This window comes from Labrus mixtus, chromosome 16 (genome assembly GCF_963584025.1).
Source record: "Labrus mixtus chromosome 16, fLabMix1.1, whole genome shotgun sequence".
Taxonomy (NCBI): Eukaryota; Metazoa; Chordata; class Actinopteri; order Labriformes; family Labridae; genus Labrus; species Labrus mixtus.
In genome coordinates, this window is record NC_083627.1 from 17,446,202 (window position 1) to 17,467,511 (window position 21,310).

The 21,310-nt window shown below is 42.0% G+C and overlaps 3 protein-coding genes and 1 long non-coding RNA gene across 5 annotated transcripts; 3 read left to right on the plus strand and 1 right to left on the minus strand.

The window, feature by feature from the left end:
* Positions 1-795: 795 nt before the first annotated feature.
* On the minus strand, positions 796-4,044 carry LOC132991369 (uncharacterized). The gene is made up of 2 exons (XR_009676175.1): positions 3,096-4,044; positions 796-1,306 (listed from the first exon to the last, which is right to left on the minus strand). It is a non-coding gene; the product is annotated as an uncharacterized LOC132991369 (long non-coding RNA).
* LOC132991365 (homeobox protein Hox-A10) lies at positions 1,228-15,547 on the plus strand. 2 transcript variants are annotated; one of them, XM_061060130.1, is made up of 3 exons: positions 1,228-1,341; positions 12,804-13,817; positions 14,582-15,547. In XM_061060130.1, exons 2-3 carry the CDS (start codon positions 12,947-12,949, stop codon positions 14,854-14,856), a joined length of 1,146 nt encoding a protein of 381 aa, XP_060916113.1. In that variant the 5' UTR covers positions 1,228-1,341; positions 12,804-12,946; the 3' UTR covers positions 14,857-15,547. The 2 variants fall into 2 exon arrangements, with proteins under 2 accessions (XP_060916113.1, XP_060916112.1); XM_061060129.1 differs by lacking the exon at positions 1,228-1,341 and adding an exon at positions 9,379-9,650.
* Positions 4,381-8,348, plus strand: hoxa11a (homeobox A11a). Its single transcript, XM_061060132.1, has 2 exons — positions 4,381-6,224; positions 7,014-8,348. Exons 1-2 carry the CDS (start codon positions 5,558-5,560, stop codon positions 7,244-7,246), a joined length of 900 nt encoding a protein of 299 aa, XP_060916115.1. The 5' UTR covers positions 4,381-5,557; the 3' UTR covers positions 7,247-8,348.
* A 142-nt stretch (positions 15,548-15,689) lies between the features above and the next one.
* Positions 15,690-21,210, plus strand: hoxa9a (homeobox A9a). Its single transcript, XM_061060133.1, has 2 exons — positions 15,690-19,759; positions 20,126-21,210. The coding sequence occupies exons 1-2, from the start codon at positions 19,204-19,206 to the stop codon at positions 20,365-20,367; spliced, it is 798 nt and encodes a 265-aa protein (XP_060916116.1). The 5' UTR covers positions 15,690-19,203; the 3' UTR covers positions 20,368-21,210.
* The last annotated feature ends 100 nt before the right edge of the window (positions 21,211-21,310 follow it).

Sequence of the window (21,310 nt, forward strand, 5' to 3'; positions counted from 1 at the left end):
ACAACCCCAGCCATTTAGACTCCATTTCACTATTTCTGATCAAAATACGATGCCAACTTGAATCCGATTTTAGTGAAACATCCTGTGCAGAATCCTGTGTCATAATCTACAATTATTTAATTTTGAGTTGTCTTCATTTTATTTGGGTAGAAAACCACATGTCGAATTCAGTTTGAATGCCTTCCAACAACTGGACGAAACCGCTCTTGTTTTTCAAATGAAAAATCTAACTGAGAAAAGCGCGCTCTAAAAATCCACATTTGTACTGTAACTAGCCTATTCTCACCTTAATCCAGCCATATCTACGACTGCTGGATAGTCTATTTTCCTTTTTTTGTTTAGAAACAATCCTAAAGTCAGTTGCAGTACAGATGCTGAAAACAATCATCTTGATGAATGTACAAGTCGCTATATGTTTAAAAAAAAAGATGTAAAAAACGCTCCTCATATAATAGTGACTACAATTCATCAGGCTGAATGTAACTATCCGGCAGTAAGATATTCACGTGTGTCTTGTTATGAAGGATGAGTGGAGCTGCTGAAAACTGAACATCTGATAAATCTGCTTTCTTTTTCAAAATCCAATGTAGAAAAACAGCGTTTGAATATTACTCTATATCTTTCAGCAGGTTCGGTTGAACTCTACGCGTTTGAGCTGTTTCATTCTGTAAATAAAGACAATATCCTTTCTAATTCACATGTGGATGCGCCGAAAATATACCGAGATACGCATATCAGGAGGAAATGTGTTTCAATGTGAAACTCAAATTAATAAAAGTCTACAAATCATCAGCGTCAAGCTAACTATTGTCTGTATTTATGTTTAGAGTTAAAAACACAACTAGCGAGTTAAATGTAAACTCTAATCTTCTAATTGTGTTCTGTTTTTATGGTTATACAGTCTCTCAATTCTTCAAATGCAAACGCGCAATGAAGACACTATCTTCTTCTGTCGCAGAATTGAATTTTTACACAGGTTCCTTTTCCAGACAGTAAACTTTGCCTTCTTTATAATTTAACTGGGACTCTTTCTCTCGCTCTGTTTTCCCCTCTGTGTTTGTTTCCATTGTAAAATTTCATTTCTCCCCCACTGAAGTCCAGTTTATGTCCTTTTGTCCCATGCAGGCCCTCTGATGATGACGCCTTGTCTCCCAGGACACCCTCCACAGGCTGATCCAGCATTGTGAGTCAGTCAGAGGGACTCCCATTGACCGTGGAGTTGGTCGGTTTCCCCCGCTTGGCCCCTGTGTGGTCCCGCTTGAGCCCTCTTGTCGTCGCCGTCTCTGCGAGCCAACATCTCTGTCACCTGTGGATAAATCAACAGATGTGTCGCTTAATCAGGTTCCCATTTAATGATATTTTTTTTCCTGCTCGTTCACTTGTTATTTGTGCGGTTCTGATTGCTTCATGTTTCAGTGTGACGCTTTTTCTAATCGCCCCGCAAATCCAAGCTGGCTTCAGAGTGGCCAGTAACATGATAATGTGTTTTAAATGACTTTCCTGCATTCAAGTTCAAACACATCTTTTTAAACACATCTTAATGTAGAAATACAGAGGACACAAATAACCCAAGATTGCAGGGAAATTCCTATTTTTCAAGCATTTTGATTGAGTGTTACACACTTAATAATGAGTTAAGTCCATTCCTGCTTTGGTTGTGCGACTTTTTGTTCGCATAACAAACCCTCATGTTGAGTTAAACCTGCAGTTTGTGATCTTTAATTGCTTTCATCAGTGTGTGCATTAACAACTCACGGTTGACGCCTGTAGTCTTCCTTATTGTACAATCAGACTGTATCTGTTCGGCCTCCTGCTCAGCATGCTGCACTGCAAACTGTGTCTTCATTTAGGGATTAAGAATATACTGAAAAGAAGCTTTCAAATGCAGGTGTGGTGGCCCCATTTTCCCCCCCTAAAAATGCAAACAACAGAGCAGCCTGTACTAAAGCTCTGCGCTTTTGATTTCAATTGAGGACTAAAACTACAGGAGGTTTCTTTGCAAGACACTGCATGTGTCCATTTAGCCTGCTTTACAGCCTATAGGCCTACCTGACGTGGCGTTAAACTGTACTCTCAGTTCCAACACGTGATTGTTTACTTGTTGTCTCACAAGGTTTTATGGCGCACGGATTGGGCTATCTGTGCGTCTCGTTCTCTTCCTGTCCTGTCCAGTCCGCTTCTGTCACCCGACGAGTCACACTTCAATTACCCCTTTTCCTTCCATTTATTGTTAATTTGTTTTGTAATATTAACATCAAGTGTGTGCGTTTATGGATGTCTCCGTAAAGGCCAAAATATTTGAGACAAAAAGGTGTGGAAAACTATTTTACTGCGTAAATACACTGTATCTGTCTATATGTCAAATCTCCCTCATAGTCACCCGGGGTCTTTAATATCAAATATCAGTGTTGTAATGTTTATCCTTGAGGTTTAATGTTTCTGTTTTTGGTCCAAACCCTGACAGACCAAATATTTTCCTTGTGTTTGGTGAAAACATGATGGCATCATCAACCTTTAGTCTTGAAAAACTCCCCAAACTTTGCCAACACCATATGTTGCTAATATATTGCTATCTTTTTTCAGTTTGTTAAGGGCATTATGCTAAGTGAAAATAAAAACCTACAGCATATAGCATCTTACGCCTGTATCAAACCTAATGCGCTTTTAAAGGAAAAGTGAAAGTGAATTTGACTTTTCCTTAGTTTAGACTTACAGGTTCACATTATCGACCACACTTGTAACCTGGGGGCCTGCGTAAATGCAAAAGCAATTAGAGGAACTCCATCCGGGGCACAGTTGGGCCCTTTGCTCGCTCTGAAGGACCCTCTCCCTCCCCCGAACTTGAAGTCGACCGTACAGACAAGCTTTGGCTTTGAGAGCTTTTACGCAGCGCCAGACTGCAAGTTTGATCAACAAAAACCGCACGAGGAGGCTGGTTAGAGGATCACCAGAACGACATTCTTAAATACAAAACTCATTTGACTTTAAAGACATTGATTTTTTTTTTTATGCTTGTCTATTTTTAGAATACATATTTGATTCAAATGAGTCAAATGGTTAGAAGTAGGCCGGTTTGGTTTAAGAATAATTCTTACCTTAGCTTGTAACAAACATGATTAGTTTCTATGATGTTGAAAATCCTCAGCTGCTGACTTTGAGTCCGTGTAGGTGGCGACTTCCCATCACGCTTGAACAGTTTTGTGGTGTCTGTCTGGCCGGGGAGGAAAAAAAGGCACAGCAGAATACTATAGCAGCTATAAAAACGCAGGTCTATGCAAAACCGGCTTTGGTTTTCCTGGGCATCCTGTGCTCAATTACGGCTTAAAAGCTTCAGCACAACTCGTAGAATTTGTCTGGATTGACTGAGAGGCGGAGCGTGTGGTCGCAGAGGCACTCGGCTTGTTTGTGCCCCTGCAATTTATCCAAACAAAAGGGCCTGTGAGCTGGACTCTGGCTAGCAAAACGGCTACATGCTTTTTCCTGTTTTGGTACACTCGCAAGGCGTTAGTTGGTGCTTGCACAGTCTTTATGTCTGTGATATTTTAAGGTTGTGTTTCACATGTGCCACCAAGGAACCCCTAGATCTCCATGTGCACATCGGGCTGTGGGGCCCGGCCAGCCGCGGCGGTCTTAATCCCAGCTCAGGTCTCTCATTCACAGCACATTAGAGTCAAGTTGCAGCCTCTCAAAAACAAGCTCCATGGTGGCCTCAGAGCAGATATCCAGGGAATGTATACGGATATGAAAACCAAATCACGTAGATGGAATCTCAGCATTTCAAAAGATACTTGGTATTATTTACACTGATTTACTTTTACTTCCGAACAAATTCAACTTTTATATAAAATGTATTTAAATAATTCAGTATGACAATGTAGCCTATATCCTCATGCTCTATAATGTTTTTCACATTCCTAATGAAAAATATTTGCCTCGAAAATATTTCATATATATATATGTATATATATATATATATATGAGCTCTGACTATGAGGAAAGGTTGCAGGTATTTTAGAATAGTGTGCAGCAACATCCGTAAGCAAATTATTTCTTCACTTCCAGGTATTATTTTTTTTTGATAGAATTGACCCACAATATTTTTTCCTCATGTTTATAAATATATAAAAATGGCATCTGGTTGAAATTATTGTTCATTTAAACATAAAAGTGTCTTGTAAATGTGTAGGAGCTATCTTTCTTCTCAACGACACACATCTGAGTAAATATTTGCACAAAAACCTGAAGAAATGGCGGTGCGTAAAAAGGAGTGCCGAAATGTTTCGGCTTGTTGGGATTTAAGTGGATCCATTAAAAGTCAGTTTGAGGAACAATAGAAACAGTAAGGCAAAAACATTCAAAAATAGAGTTAGTTTATATTTTATAAGAGGATGTAACATTTAATAATGAGGCAGACTTGTTTAAATGATTTCCCGCTGCTGATTCTCAGTTCTTGCGCATTTACCTCAATACCCCTCTAGTGTTTACTTAGACCTATGTGTCTCTTTCTTCCGTTGAGACTGAAAAATAAATACAATGTAACACAATTACACTGATAAAACATGAAATGTCTTACTTACGCCTGTGCGTAAGGTTGTACGTACCATCAAAACACAATTATCTTTGATGACCTTATTCTTGAATTCTATACTGTTTCATTTTAAGGTGATACTTTGTTGTTGTTAAACTCAATAGTTTATTTGTTACACTTACTAACACAAGGCCTTGGCCAGTTGAAACATTAGCCGCTACTTTGAACATGACCCTGATAACCAAATGCCCACTGGGCCAAATGCTACGTTGTAAAAGCACCAAATGATGATGACTAAGACCTTTCTAAAAGCAGACACAAGATAAACTGGTTGTCTCCTTCCTCCAATTCAGGTCCCATGTTATCTGTGCACGGTAAAGCTGATGTAGTTAATGTTATTGTCAGGTTGGGCTTGGCCAATTATCCGGCTGAAATGTCCTTTTTATTATTCAAACGCTATTGTGGAAAAAAAATAGCGAACGCGTAAAATACGCACATGTTTTTCCACAACAGAGTTAGAGTGTAAAAAACACAGAACATATGGGAAAATTAACATCACAGTTTTGAATTAAACTTCGATTAAAGTTCCTCCCCTTTAGTTTAACAAACAACATCACATAACAGTTTCATGTTCTTCCTCAGACTTCCTTGCATGTTAAGGAATTCTTTCTTAAGCAGACATGGCGATGAACCACCAATGTCAAGCTTTAGGACACAGCAGTCATGGCTTTTACACTCCTACACACACTCCTTCTCTTTTCTTCACACACACACACACACATGCACACAGTCACGCACACACACACAAACACACACCCTGAAAATCTGTCAATTTCTGCCGCGTGGTCACGTGACCTCCTCCTCAGTGGAGTGGATGGAGATGGCTCTCCACGTCAGCTTACGTCTCCAAATTTCTGCTTAGCGAACCTGCTTCAAAGAGGCAGGAGGCACGGCGCTTCAGAGCCATGTTCAGGGCGGTTATAGAGGAATCAAAGCCCAACATAGAATTATAGTGGAGGGTGAACTACGATGATGGATTTTGACGAAAGGGTCCCCGTCGGATCAAACATGTATTTGCCCAGTTGCACTTATTACGTGTCGGCGGGGGCTGATTTCTCCGGTCTCCCCTCTTTTTTATCCCAGACCCCGTCCACCCGCCCCATGACATACTCCTACTCCTCCAATTTACCGCAGGTCCAGCCCGTCAGAGAGGTGACGTTCAGGGACTATGCAGCCATTGACGCGTCCGGTAAATGGCCGCACCGAGGAAACTTACCCCATGGCTACCCGAGCGCGGAGGACATGGTGCACCGGGACTGTTTGTCGGCGCAGACTGCCGTTGTAGGGGACATGTTCGGTAAAAACAGCCCCGCAGCAGCCGCCGCGGCGTACCATCACCACCATCACCACCACCACACGGGAGCCGGGTCCGCTGCCTCCAATTTCTACGGGAACGTGGGCAGAAACGGCGTGCTGCCACAAGCCTTCGACCAGTTTTACGAGACGGCGTATGGGAACACGTCGGAAAGCTCATCCACAAACGGCTTCTCGGGGGACAAAACCCCGACCAAGCAGCCCAGCTCTGCGCCGGAGGACGCACCTTCATGCAGGGACTCGGAGGCGAAGGAGCCGCGGGAGGAGACGAGCAGCCCAGAGTTATCTTCCGGCAACAATGAGGAGAAATCCAGCAGCAGCAGTACGTATTAAAGTCAGCGCCTTGGTTATGAGAGAAAGTTTGCAATCTTGCGCGCTGCTGTTAAAAATTTTATATGCTGTTTTATAAGCATATAAGGTTTATAGAGGGCCTGTAGACCCCCCACCCCCCAACAAAACTTTGTTATAAACTGCAGGATCACGTGTTTGGAGTTGAAATTGGCCGTGAAAGGCATTAGCCCTGTGCATTTCCTATAACACTCCCTGGCGTTTTCAAAAAAAGCACCACGTTATGAAGGAGAATTCTTACACAGACATGCGTTAACTCCGTGTGTTATAAACGTGCTTGTTTCACGGTTTTTTAACGTAAAGAGTATTTGCTCGTAATGAAGGTTGCGCCTCTGGTTTGAAGCTTAACACACTTGAGCTCTTGTGTTGTGTTTCCAACGTAAATCTTCCCTTTATGTGTTCTATAAATCTGATAATTTCATAAAATATACAAGGTGTAACGATGTCGTTTTCATGTAGCTTTTAGTTGCCTTTATTTGATAGGTAGCTTTTGTTTTCATTTGGTAGAAAAGGTTATTTCCCAAGTAGGTTGTCTGTTGAATCAGCAGTAAATTAACTAATATTCCAGTGGTATTTAATATGTTGTATTATAGAATTTGGAAATATGTTGTGTAATGCTGTATGTAAAGGAAATCAGCTCATGTATAATCTTGAGAAAAAAATCCAGGGCGTATATATATTTTTTAAAGCCTTTTAAGTCTTGGCTTATTTGAAATGTTTCCAATTTATATCACAGCTATAATTTTATTCTCTTGCATTTCAGGTGGACAGAGGACACGCAAGAAAAGGTGCCCTTATTCCAAATACCAGATCCGAGAACTTGAACGAGAATTCTTCTTCAGTGTGTACATTAACAAGGAAAAACGCATGCAACTGTCTCGGATGCTCAACCTCACCGATCGACAAGTGAAGATCTGGTTTCAGAACCGTCGCATGAAGGAGAAGAAACTGAACAGAGATCGATTACAATATTACACGTCTAACCCTCTGCTTTAGGGGACAGAACAGAACAGCACCGCGCCCTGCTGTGGGACTCTGTTGCGTTTACAGACACACTGACTGACTCTCCGGCTGCGACTCTCCGGCTGTACATTCTGTACCACAATGGCTGAGACAGCAGCAACAACAACGTCGCTGCTCAGTGGTTAATTTCAAGTTCGAGGACAACAGCACCCTGTGATCTGAAAAAACCTCAAGCGTGAGCATGTATTAAGACAGTCTGTGGACTTTGAGTTCTCTCTTCAGGCTCTGTAAGGCGAAATGTCACGGATTTCTGTTTTCGCCAGGACTGCGAAGGCCCATGTTAATATTATTGTCACTCACAAACGCCTTGTTTCTTTTCCTTTCACGCGGCAGAAATTAGCAGTCACTTAAATGACTAAGCCAGTGTATTTTGTAATCAAAAGACTTATTTTACGTATTCTGTTTTGAAATCAGAAAAGGGGTGCGTTTATGATGATGGCGGCTTTGATTTCATATTGGTGTGACCAAATAATGAGTCCGAACGGGTGAGAATGTAACGTGTTTCTGTTTGTTGTGTGCTTATTTATTCTGTAGCCACTCGTTTACTATCTCCTTTAAAGCCACGGCGAACCAGGCAAAGTCCATTATTACAGGCAGGCTTGTTGTGATTCCGTGTTCAGCCTGGGGTGACCTCAAAGCGAGCTTTTGTTGTCCCTCCTACAGCCTGCAGAATGAGAGCTATGCGTATTTATATTTAGCGTATCTCTTGAACTTAAATCCATGCTGTCTTTTTGATTCTTTGGAGACTATCAGTCCAGTATTGATAATGCAGGCCACACCAGAGAGATAAGCTTGTCTACTGGAGCAGTGTGGAGTTGCACTGAAGTTCACGCCCAACAGATTCACACAGGTAGACATGCAGCGGGCCTCTTTGGTCTCACATTGATACGCATAAACAGAATATTTTTCTCACGACTGGCGAGCCTTTGGTACTTGCTGAGTAAAGAAGGTCACGTTTTCAAGTGTGCTGGCCAGGGTCATCGCATTGAATCAATTGCTTGATATGCCCAAACTATTGTTGTGTATTATACTATATTTCCAAATAAAAAACGAATGAAAAAAAATACTGAAAAAAATGTATACATTCCTGCGTGTTTATTCTGTTCATTTTCTAACAAAGATTCATTTTTTCTTATTAGTTCTGTAACACTTTTCATAAATACAATTACGCACAGGTCGAGCATTTTACGCACGCAAATTCACCACATTTACCTCGAGCATTCAGAAGAATTCTTACAAGTTGTGGCTTTGTTTGTAAAATAAGACTTAAAAAACAGAAGTGACGCAGATTTAAAGGATCAAGTGCTTATTGTAAACCGCCCAAGCTAATGGAGACGAACACAAAACAACTCCCACTACTACTGCAAAATGAAGAATGCTTATGTTCAGTTTCTTTGAGATAATTCTTTAATAATTAAGTTACACCTTAACTATTCAAGGTGTCCAGTCTAAATGCTTCTCAGATAACCCTGACTCTTTTTACCTGCTGCGGTTGATTAGAGATAAATAATAATAATAATAAAAATACTTCTGAATTTGAATTTCAACTGTTGTGTACTATTATGAATCATGTCTTTATATCTTGGGGCAGTGCAAGAAATCTTAGATCATGCATTCAACCTTTTAATCTTTTGGCCGCTGTGGTTAGCTTGTTGGTTCACTTTTATCCATCTCTCTACATAATATTGTACATTAACATTTTGACTTCTATTCGTTTCTCATTTGTTCTATTTCTCTCTCTGTAGTATGTTTGTGTGTTTGAGCAAGCTGTCATTTCGCTGATTGGCTTTGGAAACACTGTTCCAACAACACTCTCCTTTAGCGAGGGTCGCCATATTTGCTGTTGTTATCACTGTGTTTATGGGGTCTAGCCGCAGCGCATTGGCGTTCATATATGACAGTCAAAAGGGCCATAAACGCGGGGAGAGAGGCTGAAGTTTATGGTTGCCTCTCTCTGCCATAGTCCGGCCTTGCCTTGCGCATCCTTTACTGCGCGCTGGAATTCCGTCCCTAATTACGGGACATCCTCCCCGTTGCCGCAGCAACGCGGCCATAAAAGCTGTCTGAGAGTCTGGGGCATTTGTACAATTGGAGTGCAGTGCCATAAACCGTCTGAGACCAAGGTTATTATCTGTGTTACCAAGGAGGCGAGAGCCACGACATGGTGAGGACGGATAGGAAACGCTTCTGCTCGCTCGCTGCAGCAGCTTCATTTGAGAGGCTTTTCCCCCTCGTGTGGTTTGTCCACCTCGACTCACATTAGCGGCGAGCTGCGGCACTCAGGATGAGACCCATCTTTACCACAGGGCGGCGCTATTGGGACCAATGTCATGGCCGTGGATCTTTTCTTCTCTAAGCTCACCTCGAATGCACGCAGGTAAAATAAGTTGTCAACACAGCCTAAGGCGTTGGTAGTTTCTTGCAGGAACAGCCCCTCTGTGTCTAGATTATTCTCCTGCATGCGAGGCTTGTTAGTTTGAGATTTAAGTTTACTTTCCACATTTCTCTCAGTGCTCACTGGGCCGTGCTGAATAGAAAGTCATCCTGGGGGCCCTAATAAGGCAACACATCTGTGCCAAACCTTCGTGCTGCATGTGCTATTCATTTTGCTGAGCTGGAGCTTTTTAATGGTAGAAGTATAGCAAGGCTTGACTATACCTGGAGAGCTCTGCAGTCCAGCCTCAACCACAAATGCTTTGGATTTGTGGGAAAGTCTGCTTTATTATTTGAAAATGCATATAGGGTTACAATCTAAACGATAGCCGTAAGCAGTTGTGGCTGTCTACAAAACAAATGATTTCATTTCTGGTTCTCGTGCTTATCTTAAATCACATCCCTGCCTAATATGCTCACTCTCTCCTCTTCAAATAACTCATTGACGACATTTGACGTCCTTCCAAATAACATTATTGTGTGTACGTGCCAAGAGTACCAAAAGTCTTCTTAGAAGATTCGATTGGACTGTGATAGGGCAGCTTACGCGTGTCCCCTTACTTCCTGTCATGGACACAGAGCCGCACACTGAGGATATCAGTGTCAGAGTGGCTATTCTGGACCTTTAATGCACGCCGACCGAGTCTCTTTCTCCTTTGTCTCTCGTGAAAAATAAATGCTTCCGCTGGATGTAATAAAACGCCGCATTATTGTTCATAACTGCACTCGGGACGAACATGATACGGCTCAAACGGCCTCTTTGGCCACGATTATATGGGCCGGATCAAAGCCAGTGGTCAGAGTAAACTGTTTGGAGGATATAATAGCCGGGCAGCTGTGAAAATGAAGATTTAATAGCTACAATTAATAACTGTAACACTCAAGATATCGATAGGCCCCCATGCCTGTACAACACCACGAAGTGTGCTGGGTAAAACAGTTTAATCCTGGGCACACATAATTAATTGATGTATTTAGTTTCCTTACTGGCTCATATGTCCCATAAGGACCAGGCCGCTGTAGGGAAGGAAACAAAGGCTTTGGAGCTAAAGCCGTGAGTTTTTCTGTATTTAATGGGTTAACATTGCATTGAATTATGTTTTGGTTTTAGAGGAAATTTACTAAACAGGCGCAAACGCTCGGAGCACGGCATGTGCTTTAAATTCCCACACAGAATAAAAATCCTCTTTTCTCTCCTTATTTCTGTAATACATAATTTAACTCTCCAGTATGATTATTGCATTATATTTATTCTCGCATAAATAACCTCCAACTAACTTCCAGACATTTAAGTCATCTGAAATATGCTCGTTTTGACCACGAGCGAGTGACAAATGTCCACCATCAACACGCTAAAAATCCCAGCCAGTGTGCATAAATGAGCTGTCAATGACACAAGCGTTTAAAAAGCTAAATGGCCTCAATTTATGTATTTCTCGAAATTTTTCCTCATTTCAGTTCAACAAGCTGGAAAAAAAAAGAAACCGGTGGGGGGCTCGCAGCGGCCACCTGGGCCTGGTAATGGCAAGGCTGGCCGAGATTAACTTCAACCTGGAGAGAGCAATAGAGTGCACATGGCCAAGGACACTAGGAGATGGAAGGAAAGTTTTATTGTGGCTCTTATTGCCCCAAATTGGACCGACAGGATGACTTGTATGTGCAACAATCCTGTCTTTGTTGTGGCAAACAGCGCCTGTTTTCTCACAGCGCTGGAATCAATATTCTAGGAGTTTAACGAATTAGAGTTATATCCCCGAGCACATTTTAGATTATTTGATCCCTAAAACAAGGATGTATGAATACTGAATTATGAATTTAGTGGAATTTTATCGACGCTTGTAGCATCAAAACAGCACTACCTGCAGGTTTAAGTATCTTTGTGTCGTGCGTAATGGCTATTTGATCCCGGATAAAACAATCATATTTTTTTTAATTATTAAAAATAATCCAAAAATAGGACCTAAACCCTATTTGACAAAGATATGTTGCGCAATATATGCCATATACGATATGGTAAAATATAAAATATTTTGAGTTTAATTCTAATTTATTATTAAAATGAAACCATTACCGTCTGTTATAGAGTAAATGTTTTTTCTTACATGGAACAATTATGTGATGTTAAAAAAAAAAGTTTCAAAGGGCGCATGAATTCTTTTGATGTGAAACCAGCTATGCTGCATAAATGCTTTTTCGTTACGTTACCTTCATTGATTTTAATTGACAGGGAATTGGTAAACTGTCGATACGCACAGGGATAGTTTTAAAAAAATAATAATAATTATATATTTACACAGCTTATTTAAAAAAAAAAAAATAAGTCAGTAATTTGGAGAATACGCTAAGACAGTTAAAAGAATTACACTCGATATTAAAATACTTCAGAGAACTTTCCTGTTGTAACAAATCTATTAGCCTACATAAAAGAATACAGTGTGCTTTGTTTGGTTCACTTTATCTCTAGCAAACATGAGCTCTTTTGATTGTAGTACGGAAGAGCTGAGACTGTCTTAAGGCTAAAGGAAGCATCATATAATATGGCTTCTTTCTAAGTCATTTTGCCATTGCCTACTGTTAGAAACTGTTTTATTACCACTACGTCCGATGGCTTTGTTGTTGTATTTCTTTGGTGGTGGGATTCTGCAGCTAAACTTTTAAACTTGATTTTCTTGCTTCAGGCCATATTTTATTTTGTACACAAACATTCTGTGTGTGGTTGTAGCGCGTAATGGTATGCTTTTTTTCCTATATATTATTGTCTCCTTCTCTTACTTCAGCAAAATCAGTTGACAAGTTTCAGATTCTAAAGATCTGAAGCTTTAAACTGTGTTTTTATTGCTGATCATTGTGGTGACATATGATTTGCATACACTGCACTGCATGGAAGCAGTGTTCAAACAACACTTTGTGGTTTGTACAGTAGGAAACTGATTTATAAGCTTATTTAAACCACAAATTCAGTAGATTCTTAACTTCAGCTCATCAATATTTACTGTTAAACTTTGTATCGGGTTGGACCTCGCCCCTAAATGGTGGTGCATTAAGGCGAGGTGAGGCAACACACTGATTGCTGTGCTGTCTTCTTTCTCTGCCTCAGCTCCATGATGGATTTCGCTCCGGCTTCTACGTAGCTGCGGTGTGGGAGGGACTGCCCATCTTCCAGCATTTCCATTGGTTTTACAGTCTGCATGGTGGAGAGGGGGGTGCCTCTAATCATATCCAGCATGTTTTGTACAAGAAATGTCAGCCAGAAAGGGCTATCTTCTCCCTTCGCCAAAATACACCACAATAATGTCATGTTCGGACACTCCGTCAGGAAATGCGTTTTTAGTGGATTCTCTGATCAATGGCCGCAGCGAGAGTGCCGGAGGTCACTACGCAGGGAGCGCAGTGTGCGTGCCCCATAGCACCGCAGCTACAGAAGTGCCTTACGGACTACACAATTATGGATACTTCCCAGGTATGGGTAAGCGGGGCGAGGTGGGTCCACAGAACATTGTTTCTGGCTCAGGCGCGTACATGTCCAGCATGGAGATGTGGATGGACGCGCAGAGGTCATGTCGTATGGACCAAGAGCACCCTGCGGGTCCCCAGGTCGCGCCCTGCTCGTTCCCGCAGAACATTAAGGAAGAGAGCACATACTGCCTGTATGAACAGCCCAAGTGCCCTAAAGCCTCCACCGCCGAAGATCTCACATATTCGAGGTTAGCGACAGCCGGACTCGGTTCGAGTTCCTGCACAGGTACCGATGGCGGTGGTGGTGGCGGGGGCTCAGTGCCTGTGCCGGGCTACTTCCGCTTGTCTCAGACGCACGCACATTCTCATAAACTTTACAACAGCAACGGCCCCCAGCCGAACCCTTCCCATTCTCATTTTGGCCTACACCCCACTGCTCCAGTTCGCTTCCATACGCCACCGACTCCGACTTCTGCTCCAGCCACGGCGCAGGAAGGAAGGACCACCGAGGAGCCCGCGCCGTCGGTAAAAGCCGACCTGCAGCCTCACCCTGGACCGGTGACCGATGAGGCACGCGAGTCCTCGGACGCGGAAGCCTCGTCGGGTGACGAGACGGAAGAACGTGGCAAAGCTAGACCAACTAAAGCTACTAAAGGTAAACATAATTCGTCATAGGTGTGGTCCTGTAAAGTTCTGACTGCATGCTGCACAGGTAGAGAAGACAGGCTTTTTATGGCACCTGTCAAGTACCATTTTAGTGTACCGCAGAGACCGGTCAAGACACGGGTACCAAAAGTGTACAGTAACGAATTGGACCTTGTTTTTATACCATGAGCTTTTGATTAAGTTGAAGTGCTATAAATGTGCATCATTACTGCCGTAAAATTATGCGTAGAATTAAAGTTAACCAAAGCTAGTTTTGGTTTAATCAGACTATTCGTTACTGTAAAACGAGATGAGATGTTTTTTCCCAGATGAATACTGCATGATACATTTTGTGGCCCTAAGCTAGTATTTCTATTCAGGCGCTGCGTAGAATACAGACCTAAATGAAAATAGGCCTGCATGTAATCGTGTTGTGCCATAATGTAATTGATATTAATTAAACACACACCATGTTTTGTATTCACTGGACTGTTGTTCTGCTGTACTGAAAGTTCTATGAAATGTTATCTGAATCATACTCGTACCCATAAAACATACTTTACGCATAACACACACACACACACACACACACACACACACACACACACACACACCTACACACACACACCTACACACACACACCTACACACACACACACACACACACACACACACACACACACACACACACACACACACACACATACACAAGCACACACACACCAGTCCCTCATATTGCAGTGCGTAAAACTCTTGTGTCTGCCATTCTCTCCAGGAGACACAAAAAGTGAAAACATGGCTAACTGGCTGACAGCGAAAAGCGGCCGGAAGAAACGCTGTCCATACACCAAACACCAGACACTGGAGCTGGAGAAGGAGTTCCTCTTCAACATGTACCTGACCCGAGAGCGCCGCCTAGAGATCAGTAAAGGCGTCCACCTGACGGACAGACAGGTTAAGATCTGGTTCCAGAACCGCAGGATGAAACTGAAGAAAATGACGCGGGAAAATAGGATCCGGGAGCTCACTTCCAACTACGGATTTTCGTGATGAACGAGGTGATCACATTGAAATAGAAGTAAATGGGGGAAATCAATGGCACCCATACTCCCTCACCACTATGGCTGCATATTGACTCATTTTACTGTAGGGTACAACTCTCATTTTTATTACCAAACAAATTCAGTGCATCGTCCTCTGTGAGCTTCTGAGCAGAGAAAAAGGAAGAAAATGTGAATATAATGGGTTACATTTGGTTTACGAGGGCGTGTTTTTGTATTGTAAACCTGTTTTTGTGTGGTTGGATTGTATCAGTGGAGTTAAATGAAAACAATTTTAAAAGAGTAGAAAAGTGAAAACTTATCCACTTTCCCCTACTTTTGAAAATTATCTTTTTTTTCTATTCATTTAATCCAAAAGTATGACTTTATTTTATTGAATTGGAATTGCATGATAAAACGTTTTCACATAAAAAATATTAACCCCCCTCCCCCATGGAATATAATGCCCATGTTTCACCAGGGGAAGAATAATTCACATATGGACATTAGCTGTAGTTTCCCGTGAAATAGAGTTATAATGTGTACGAGCTAAATGTAGAATTGAAACCTTTGTTCACAATGAGGACGTTCACACGACAACGATGCGCAAAGTGAAGGAGGAATGTTTTTATTGTATATTTCTGTGTACATATGACATTGTGTTTTTGTGTAATGCTTAATAAATTATCAGCTGGCATTGAGCAGTAGCAGCTTGTATTTTTTTGTTCTTTGGGTTTATATTTTTCAGCCGTTCTTTTTTGTTATTCAGAAGTAAAATGTTTTATTCAAATATAAAACAAAAAAAAACTGGCTTTTTGGTAACCAGCTCCTAGAAATGTTTCTAGAGGCTAAAGTAATGGTCATCGGAAATAATAAAGATATTAGGCTATAAGCCGTCTAGCTGCAAGCCCAGCCGGCTATTGTAGAGTTTTATGACTGGCTGGTATATGAGGTTTCTCCCTCTCCTCTAAGAGCTGCTTCAGTCGTGGGAGAGCCTTTGAGACGGAGAGGAGAGGAGGCCCGGCTCTGTGCTATGAATCTGAACTGTACAGAGACACTGTGTGTTCATTAAACATTTCCTTCTGTGCTGGTGTTGGGAATACTGGCATTAACATCTCCGGGATTTGGGTGAGTCCATGTGTCATTGTGAATTTTGCCTTTGTGCATCTTGTTGCTGTGGCTTCACTTCTGTGTGTGTACGATAGAGATGTACTTTTTTCCTGTACAGATTATTTTTGGACACTTGATGACTGGACCGGAGAGCACGGGGCATTGTCTGTCGCTGGTTGTGTTCCACTTGAGGCCCTGATCGACTGTCGAGTGGTTTAGGTAGTTTCATGTTGTTGGGGTCAATTTCTAACTCTGCAACATGAAACTGTCTTAATTGCCCCAGTTCCACACATCGGAGAGTAAACGGAGACAAATCAGAGACACAAAGATGACTCGAATTGATGAAAATAGTGGAGACGTGTTTTGGAAGCATACTCTAATCCCCCCTGGTTTACCATCCGGAGAGGGGTGGGTGGCTGCTGTGTATATTCTTAACCTATCTCCTGCAATGTTTTCTTTAGACCAACGCGCTTGTTTTCGACGTTACAGTGAGCCGCGCGCGCTTGTGTGCTCAATTTAAACGTGGTCAAAGCTGAGCTACAGTATGCGTCGTGGACTTGGGGGATTAAGAGTAAAGCCGCGAGAGTTTTCCGTGAGTAGTAGTGACACAGACACGCCAGACAAGGCCTCGGTTACGACCACTGCAGTGGAGGGGAAGGGGAAGGTGAATGGGGCAACAGCGACCTCCGTGGGCAATGAGACCGGATGCTTCCTGTGCGCAATAGTGGCTCAGACAAAAGGAGGGGAAGGGCTTTATGGCGATATTTAGATCCGCCAGACAGGCTGTTATCTGCAGAAGCAAAAGAAGTGAATAGCCCCTGCGGTAAACTGGGTGAAAAACACACCCTGATTTAGGTTTACAGCCTGAGAGCCATTGGAAGAGCGGCGTCTTTTCCTGCTCTGAAGGTGTTTGTCTATTCGAACTTTTAGTGCACAAATAGGCGCTGAGCCGCTCCTTTCCCCCGTCGGCGTGTTTGAAGTCTGTTGGCCAAATAATGTGCAAGTACCAAGGAGGTGATAGCTCGCAATTGCAGTGCACATTATCGACAGCTTGTGTCTCCCCCCCCGCCCCCCCCCCCCCTGAGATTCTATTTTAAAGGCAGTAACAGAAAAATAGAGAGAATCCCTGTGTTGGATCGCCTGTGGCCTTGTGGGGTGTTGGCCAAGCTCTGCGTTTATTTGATGGTAATAAATAAAACACGCAGAGTAATGTGCGAGAACTCAAGGTTGCTGCTTTGGAGACGTGAGCTGCAGTGTAGGGTTATAGGTTTAGGATGGTACGCAGGAAAAACAAACAGTGTGTGTGTGTGTGTAGTTCATGTTGAGTTTCAGCTGTGGCTTTATTTCTGTTTAATATAAAAAATCAGCATTTCTGTGTAAAATGTGTGAACCATGGTTAAATCACTGTAGTTCATTTAAGTTGCTTTTACGCGCTGTTTTGCAGAATCAATGTAACAATAGTAATTTTAAAATCTACAAATATGTTCTTATATCAATATTTCGAACCGCTAATTTTTGATGTTTAACAATTTATTTTATTATTTTATTTGCAACACATTACAATCTAAGTCTCCACTAAACACGTGTATTTTGAACGTGTCGTTTCTCGCCAATCCTCGCACCATTTAATTTTAAAAGGAGGAAACCACAAACACCACATTACGCACATTTGTAGCTCTATTTGAGTGTAACGTTACACCGACGCTCTGGCCTCTCTCTGGCATTACAGTTAATACGCTGATGGTGGTGATGATGGCAACATATAGGCCCATACAAGTGATAACGGCGGTGTAAATAATAAACGGGTTAAACGGCAGGTTGTGCGTGGAGCAACGAGCATCTGCCATCAGTATGCTGTCTGTAAAATATAAAAACAATTTAAAATCACCGTGCTTCCATTCAGTATCTGTTTAACACAAAAACAACACACGTGGCCTAATCCGCATTATATTCGTGATTTAATTCATTTTACTATATTTATTTTAAATATTGACAATTTCCTACACGATTTAACACACACAGTTCAACCCTTTATACCCTGTAGTCGTGATTTTATCAGTAAGTAACTTTTATTTTTGTTTATCATATAGGTTAATATTTTGCAGCGTATTTGTAGCGACACTTTAGTAGACTGTTACTACCACTAAAGTTTAAGATTTAATATTGTCCTTTTTTGTGAACCTGATTGAAAAGTCGAAAAACGGATGAATAAAGTTTTGAATTATCCACAAAGTAACAACATGTATTTACTGTTTTCTTTTTAACTTAAATAAATGTAGCCTACGTCATGCTGTGATCACCGTTATTTATTTTCTATTATGTAGAGTATTAGTTGTAATATATTCAGATAGACCATGGACTTAGTCACAATCACGAAATGTGGATTAAAAAAAATAGCAGGATCTTTTTCATAATCTTATACTTTTAAAATTGTTTAAATTGACAAAAGTGCACCGATAGACACCCTGTGAAGCACACAGGTTGAACACACTAAGCTCGTGCAACATATTCCCTATGAGGCTGAAGTAGTTACTCTCACTTTGTAAGTTTTGCTTTTAGAATATATTTAAAGGATCACACACGGACAATAGAAAATGTCTGCCGCAGAGAAGGAACTGAAAATAGTGTAATTTGGTTGGATGCAATTTGTAATCCATGATTTCTTTCAGCTCTGAGCCGCTAAGTTTCTTTATTACTTTGGTGTTTAAAATGTGTTTTGGTGAGCAGTAGTCGTAGGGTGCTTACGTGTCCTATAAAATACCTCGTAAAATAAGCTTTCCAAAAACATGCAGCATCGTTTGGGAGAACCAGAATGGGTTTTATCTGCAGCAGAAGAAGAGGTATAAGATCCTGTAAAGTATTTTATTTTTAGATTCATTAATTCATATTCAGTCTCACAGATAACAGATCTAACCCATAACTTGATCATTCTTAGCTTTAAAACTAGAGGTTGTTACTGGAGAGCGGGTGAGTATTTAATGACCAGCGGGATTGATTTATCCTTTATTGTTCAGCCTTTATGATCACGTGCGTCTTCTACCCAATGGCGCGGCAGCCTAGCTCCCCATTACTAGCCCACTGTAGTTCTCTGTGGGGCCAAGTTGCTACTTGATTTCTCCACATTGTTATTTTGTGAGGCTGGGTTTACTGCGTGTGTATGTGTGTGTGGTGTGTGTGTGTGCGCGTTTTACTTTTGCATGTATCTTGCTGTATGACTGCGTACATGTGAACGTATCATTTTTCTGCCATGTCGACATCCGGAACACTGACTAGTTACTACGTCGATTCCCTCATTCTGCCCGAGAGCGAGGAGCTCTCTGTGCCGAGATACCCCTCCGGTCCTGGGCTCCAGCACGCCAGACAGTCCGCCTCCTCTATTGGCGACCACAACGAGCTCGGGACCTGCACCTTCCCGTCCAAGCCCCCGGTATTCGGGCCGTCGTGGAGCCACGTTCCTGCTCAGTTCCCCGGCACCGTCTCGTCTGTGTATCACCACCACTATGGGCATCCACAGGGCCCGGTTGGTGCAGACACAGACGGTCGCTATCAGTCATGGCTACTGGAACCAATGTCCGGTTCTCTTCCCATGGCCGGATTACCCACAACTCATCACTACGGGATCAAACCGGAGGGTATTGGAGCGAGAGTTGACAGTGCGCTGCCCGGCTCCCACACGGCACTGCTGCTCTCTGATTACGCAAACGGCACGGTGGCCACGGCATCACCGGGGGAAAAGGACGCACTGGCCAGCCAGGCTGGGGACATAAGCGGGGAGACTGAGGAGAAACCGGGCCTCGATCCAAGTAAGTCACTGCACAGCCCTTTATGTTTATAGCTGACTATTTATACCGCATAAAGCTGTGAGGATTTGGGTGCGTGATGGGGGTGCGCGTCTGCACAACAGATGCCATTCTGAACGTGCCATTTCCTTATGGGGACTTTTAATGGCCCGGCTCCCATAGCAATATTAGATAACCCTTTACAGCTTTCAAAGTGAAACAGAGAAATGGGGGGAACGTGTTACTTGGATGGAGCTGCTTTTACGCACGTCCTTTCGTTTTTTTCTATTAATGGATTTATTTTTCCATTGAAGTAATATTTGTTGTTTGCATTTGGTCACTCGGCACCGGACAGCTCACACCAGTGTCGCCCCCCTCCACTCTTTCCAGATAACCCAGTGTCCAACTGGCTCCACGCGAGTGCCACGAGAAAAAAGCGCTGTCCGTACACCAAGCACCAGATCCTGGAGCTGGAGAAAGAGTTCCTCTTTAACACCTACCTGACCAGGGACCGTAGGTACGAGGTGGCGAGGCAGCTAAACCTCACCGAGAGACAGGTTAAAATCTGGTTCCAGAACCGCAGGATGAAGATGAAGAAGTTTAATAAAGACGGCGCACCGAAAGACGAATAACTGAGCCGTAGTGAATCAGTATTTAGGCTGTTAGCGAGCTTTGTGTGTGGAAGCTCTTAACCCTGCTGGACCTTGTTTTTAAACTTCATTGTCTTATTATTCTATATTACAGAAGCTATTGGGCTTATTTGTCTTGTAAAAAAGCATGTTGGGCTTCAGTTTGATGCGACTACCTTTATATTGCACAATTTTAACAGTGCCCACTCGTTTTTTTAATTTTTCTTAAGCTGTTTTTTTTTTTTTTTTTTTTTTAAATAATACCTCGTTAAAGTGACTTAGTTGGCCTGGTCCCTGTGCTTGTCTGTGTATGAATGTTACATTCTGTGTTCGTTCTGGTTTGTAGCTCTATTTGTTGTCTGTCTCAGAGTTATCTGAGCGTATAGTTTGTAATGTATTAATTTGAATGTTGTCTTCCCTCACTGGTAGAACTATGACTGATGACCATGAGTTTTAACCTAACATTGGAAACATGGAAAACCCCGACTGAGCGCATATTGAAGAAGGTGCTAAAACCTCAGAAACCTCTTTAAAATGTTCCAAATTAAAATGTGTAATAGAAGCTATATTACATGACTACCTATGTCTTTCAACTACCTACAATAACCTATTCTTTTTTTGATGACGGATCCTTGTAGATTTACTTGCATTAGATGCTGAACTATGACTTTCAGGGAGTAGCTAACATGTTAAAAGTACATAATGTTTGCTCGTGAGAGAAAATTAACTCTAAACACTGTAGGCTACTTATTGATACCTCACGGTCTGCTGACCGTCTGACTTTTGGTTCACAAATGTAATTTGTACTTTATTTATTAAATAAAACGAATTATATCTGCGAATGCATGCAAGTTGCATTCTCATTTCATTTTGGACTCGCATCTAAATGAATTATATAATTAATTAATTCACGATTTGTTGCTGTAAACAAAATTTTACTGGTGCA

Bases quoted from the DNA above. Each gene is read 5' to 3' on its own strand.
- hoxa11a (XM_061060132.1), top strand. From the start codon at position 5,558: ATGATGGATTTTGACGAAAGGGTCCCCGTCGGATCAAACATGTATTTG. The intron at 6,225-7,013 runs GTACGTATTAAA...CTTGCATTTCAG, and splicing joins GGAGAAATCCAGCAGCAGCA to GTGGACAGAGGACACGCAAG.
- LOC132991365 (XM_061060130.1), top strand. From the start codon at position 12,947: ATGTCAGCCAGAAAGGGCTATCTTCTCCCTTCGCCAAAATACACCACA. The intron at 13,818-14,581 runs GTAAACATAATT...CATTCTCTCCAG, and splicing joins ACCAACTAAAGCTACTAAAG to GAGACACAAAAAGTGAAAAC.
- hoxa9a (XM_061060133.1), top strand. From the start codon at position 19,204: ATGTCGACATCCGGAACACTGACTAGTTACTACGTCGATTCCCTCATT. The intron at 19,760-20,125 runs GTAAGTCACTGC...CACTCTTTCCAG, and splicing joins GAAACCGGGCCTCGATCCAA to ATAACCCAGTGTCCAACTGG.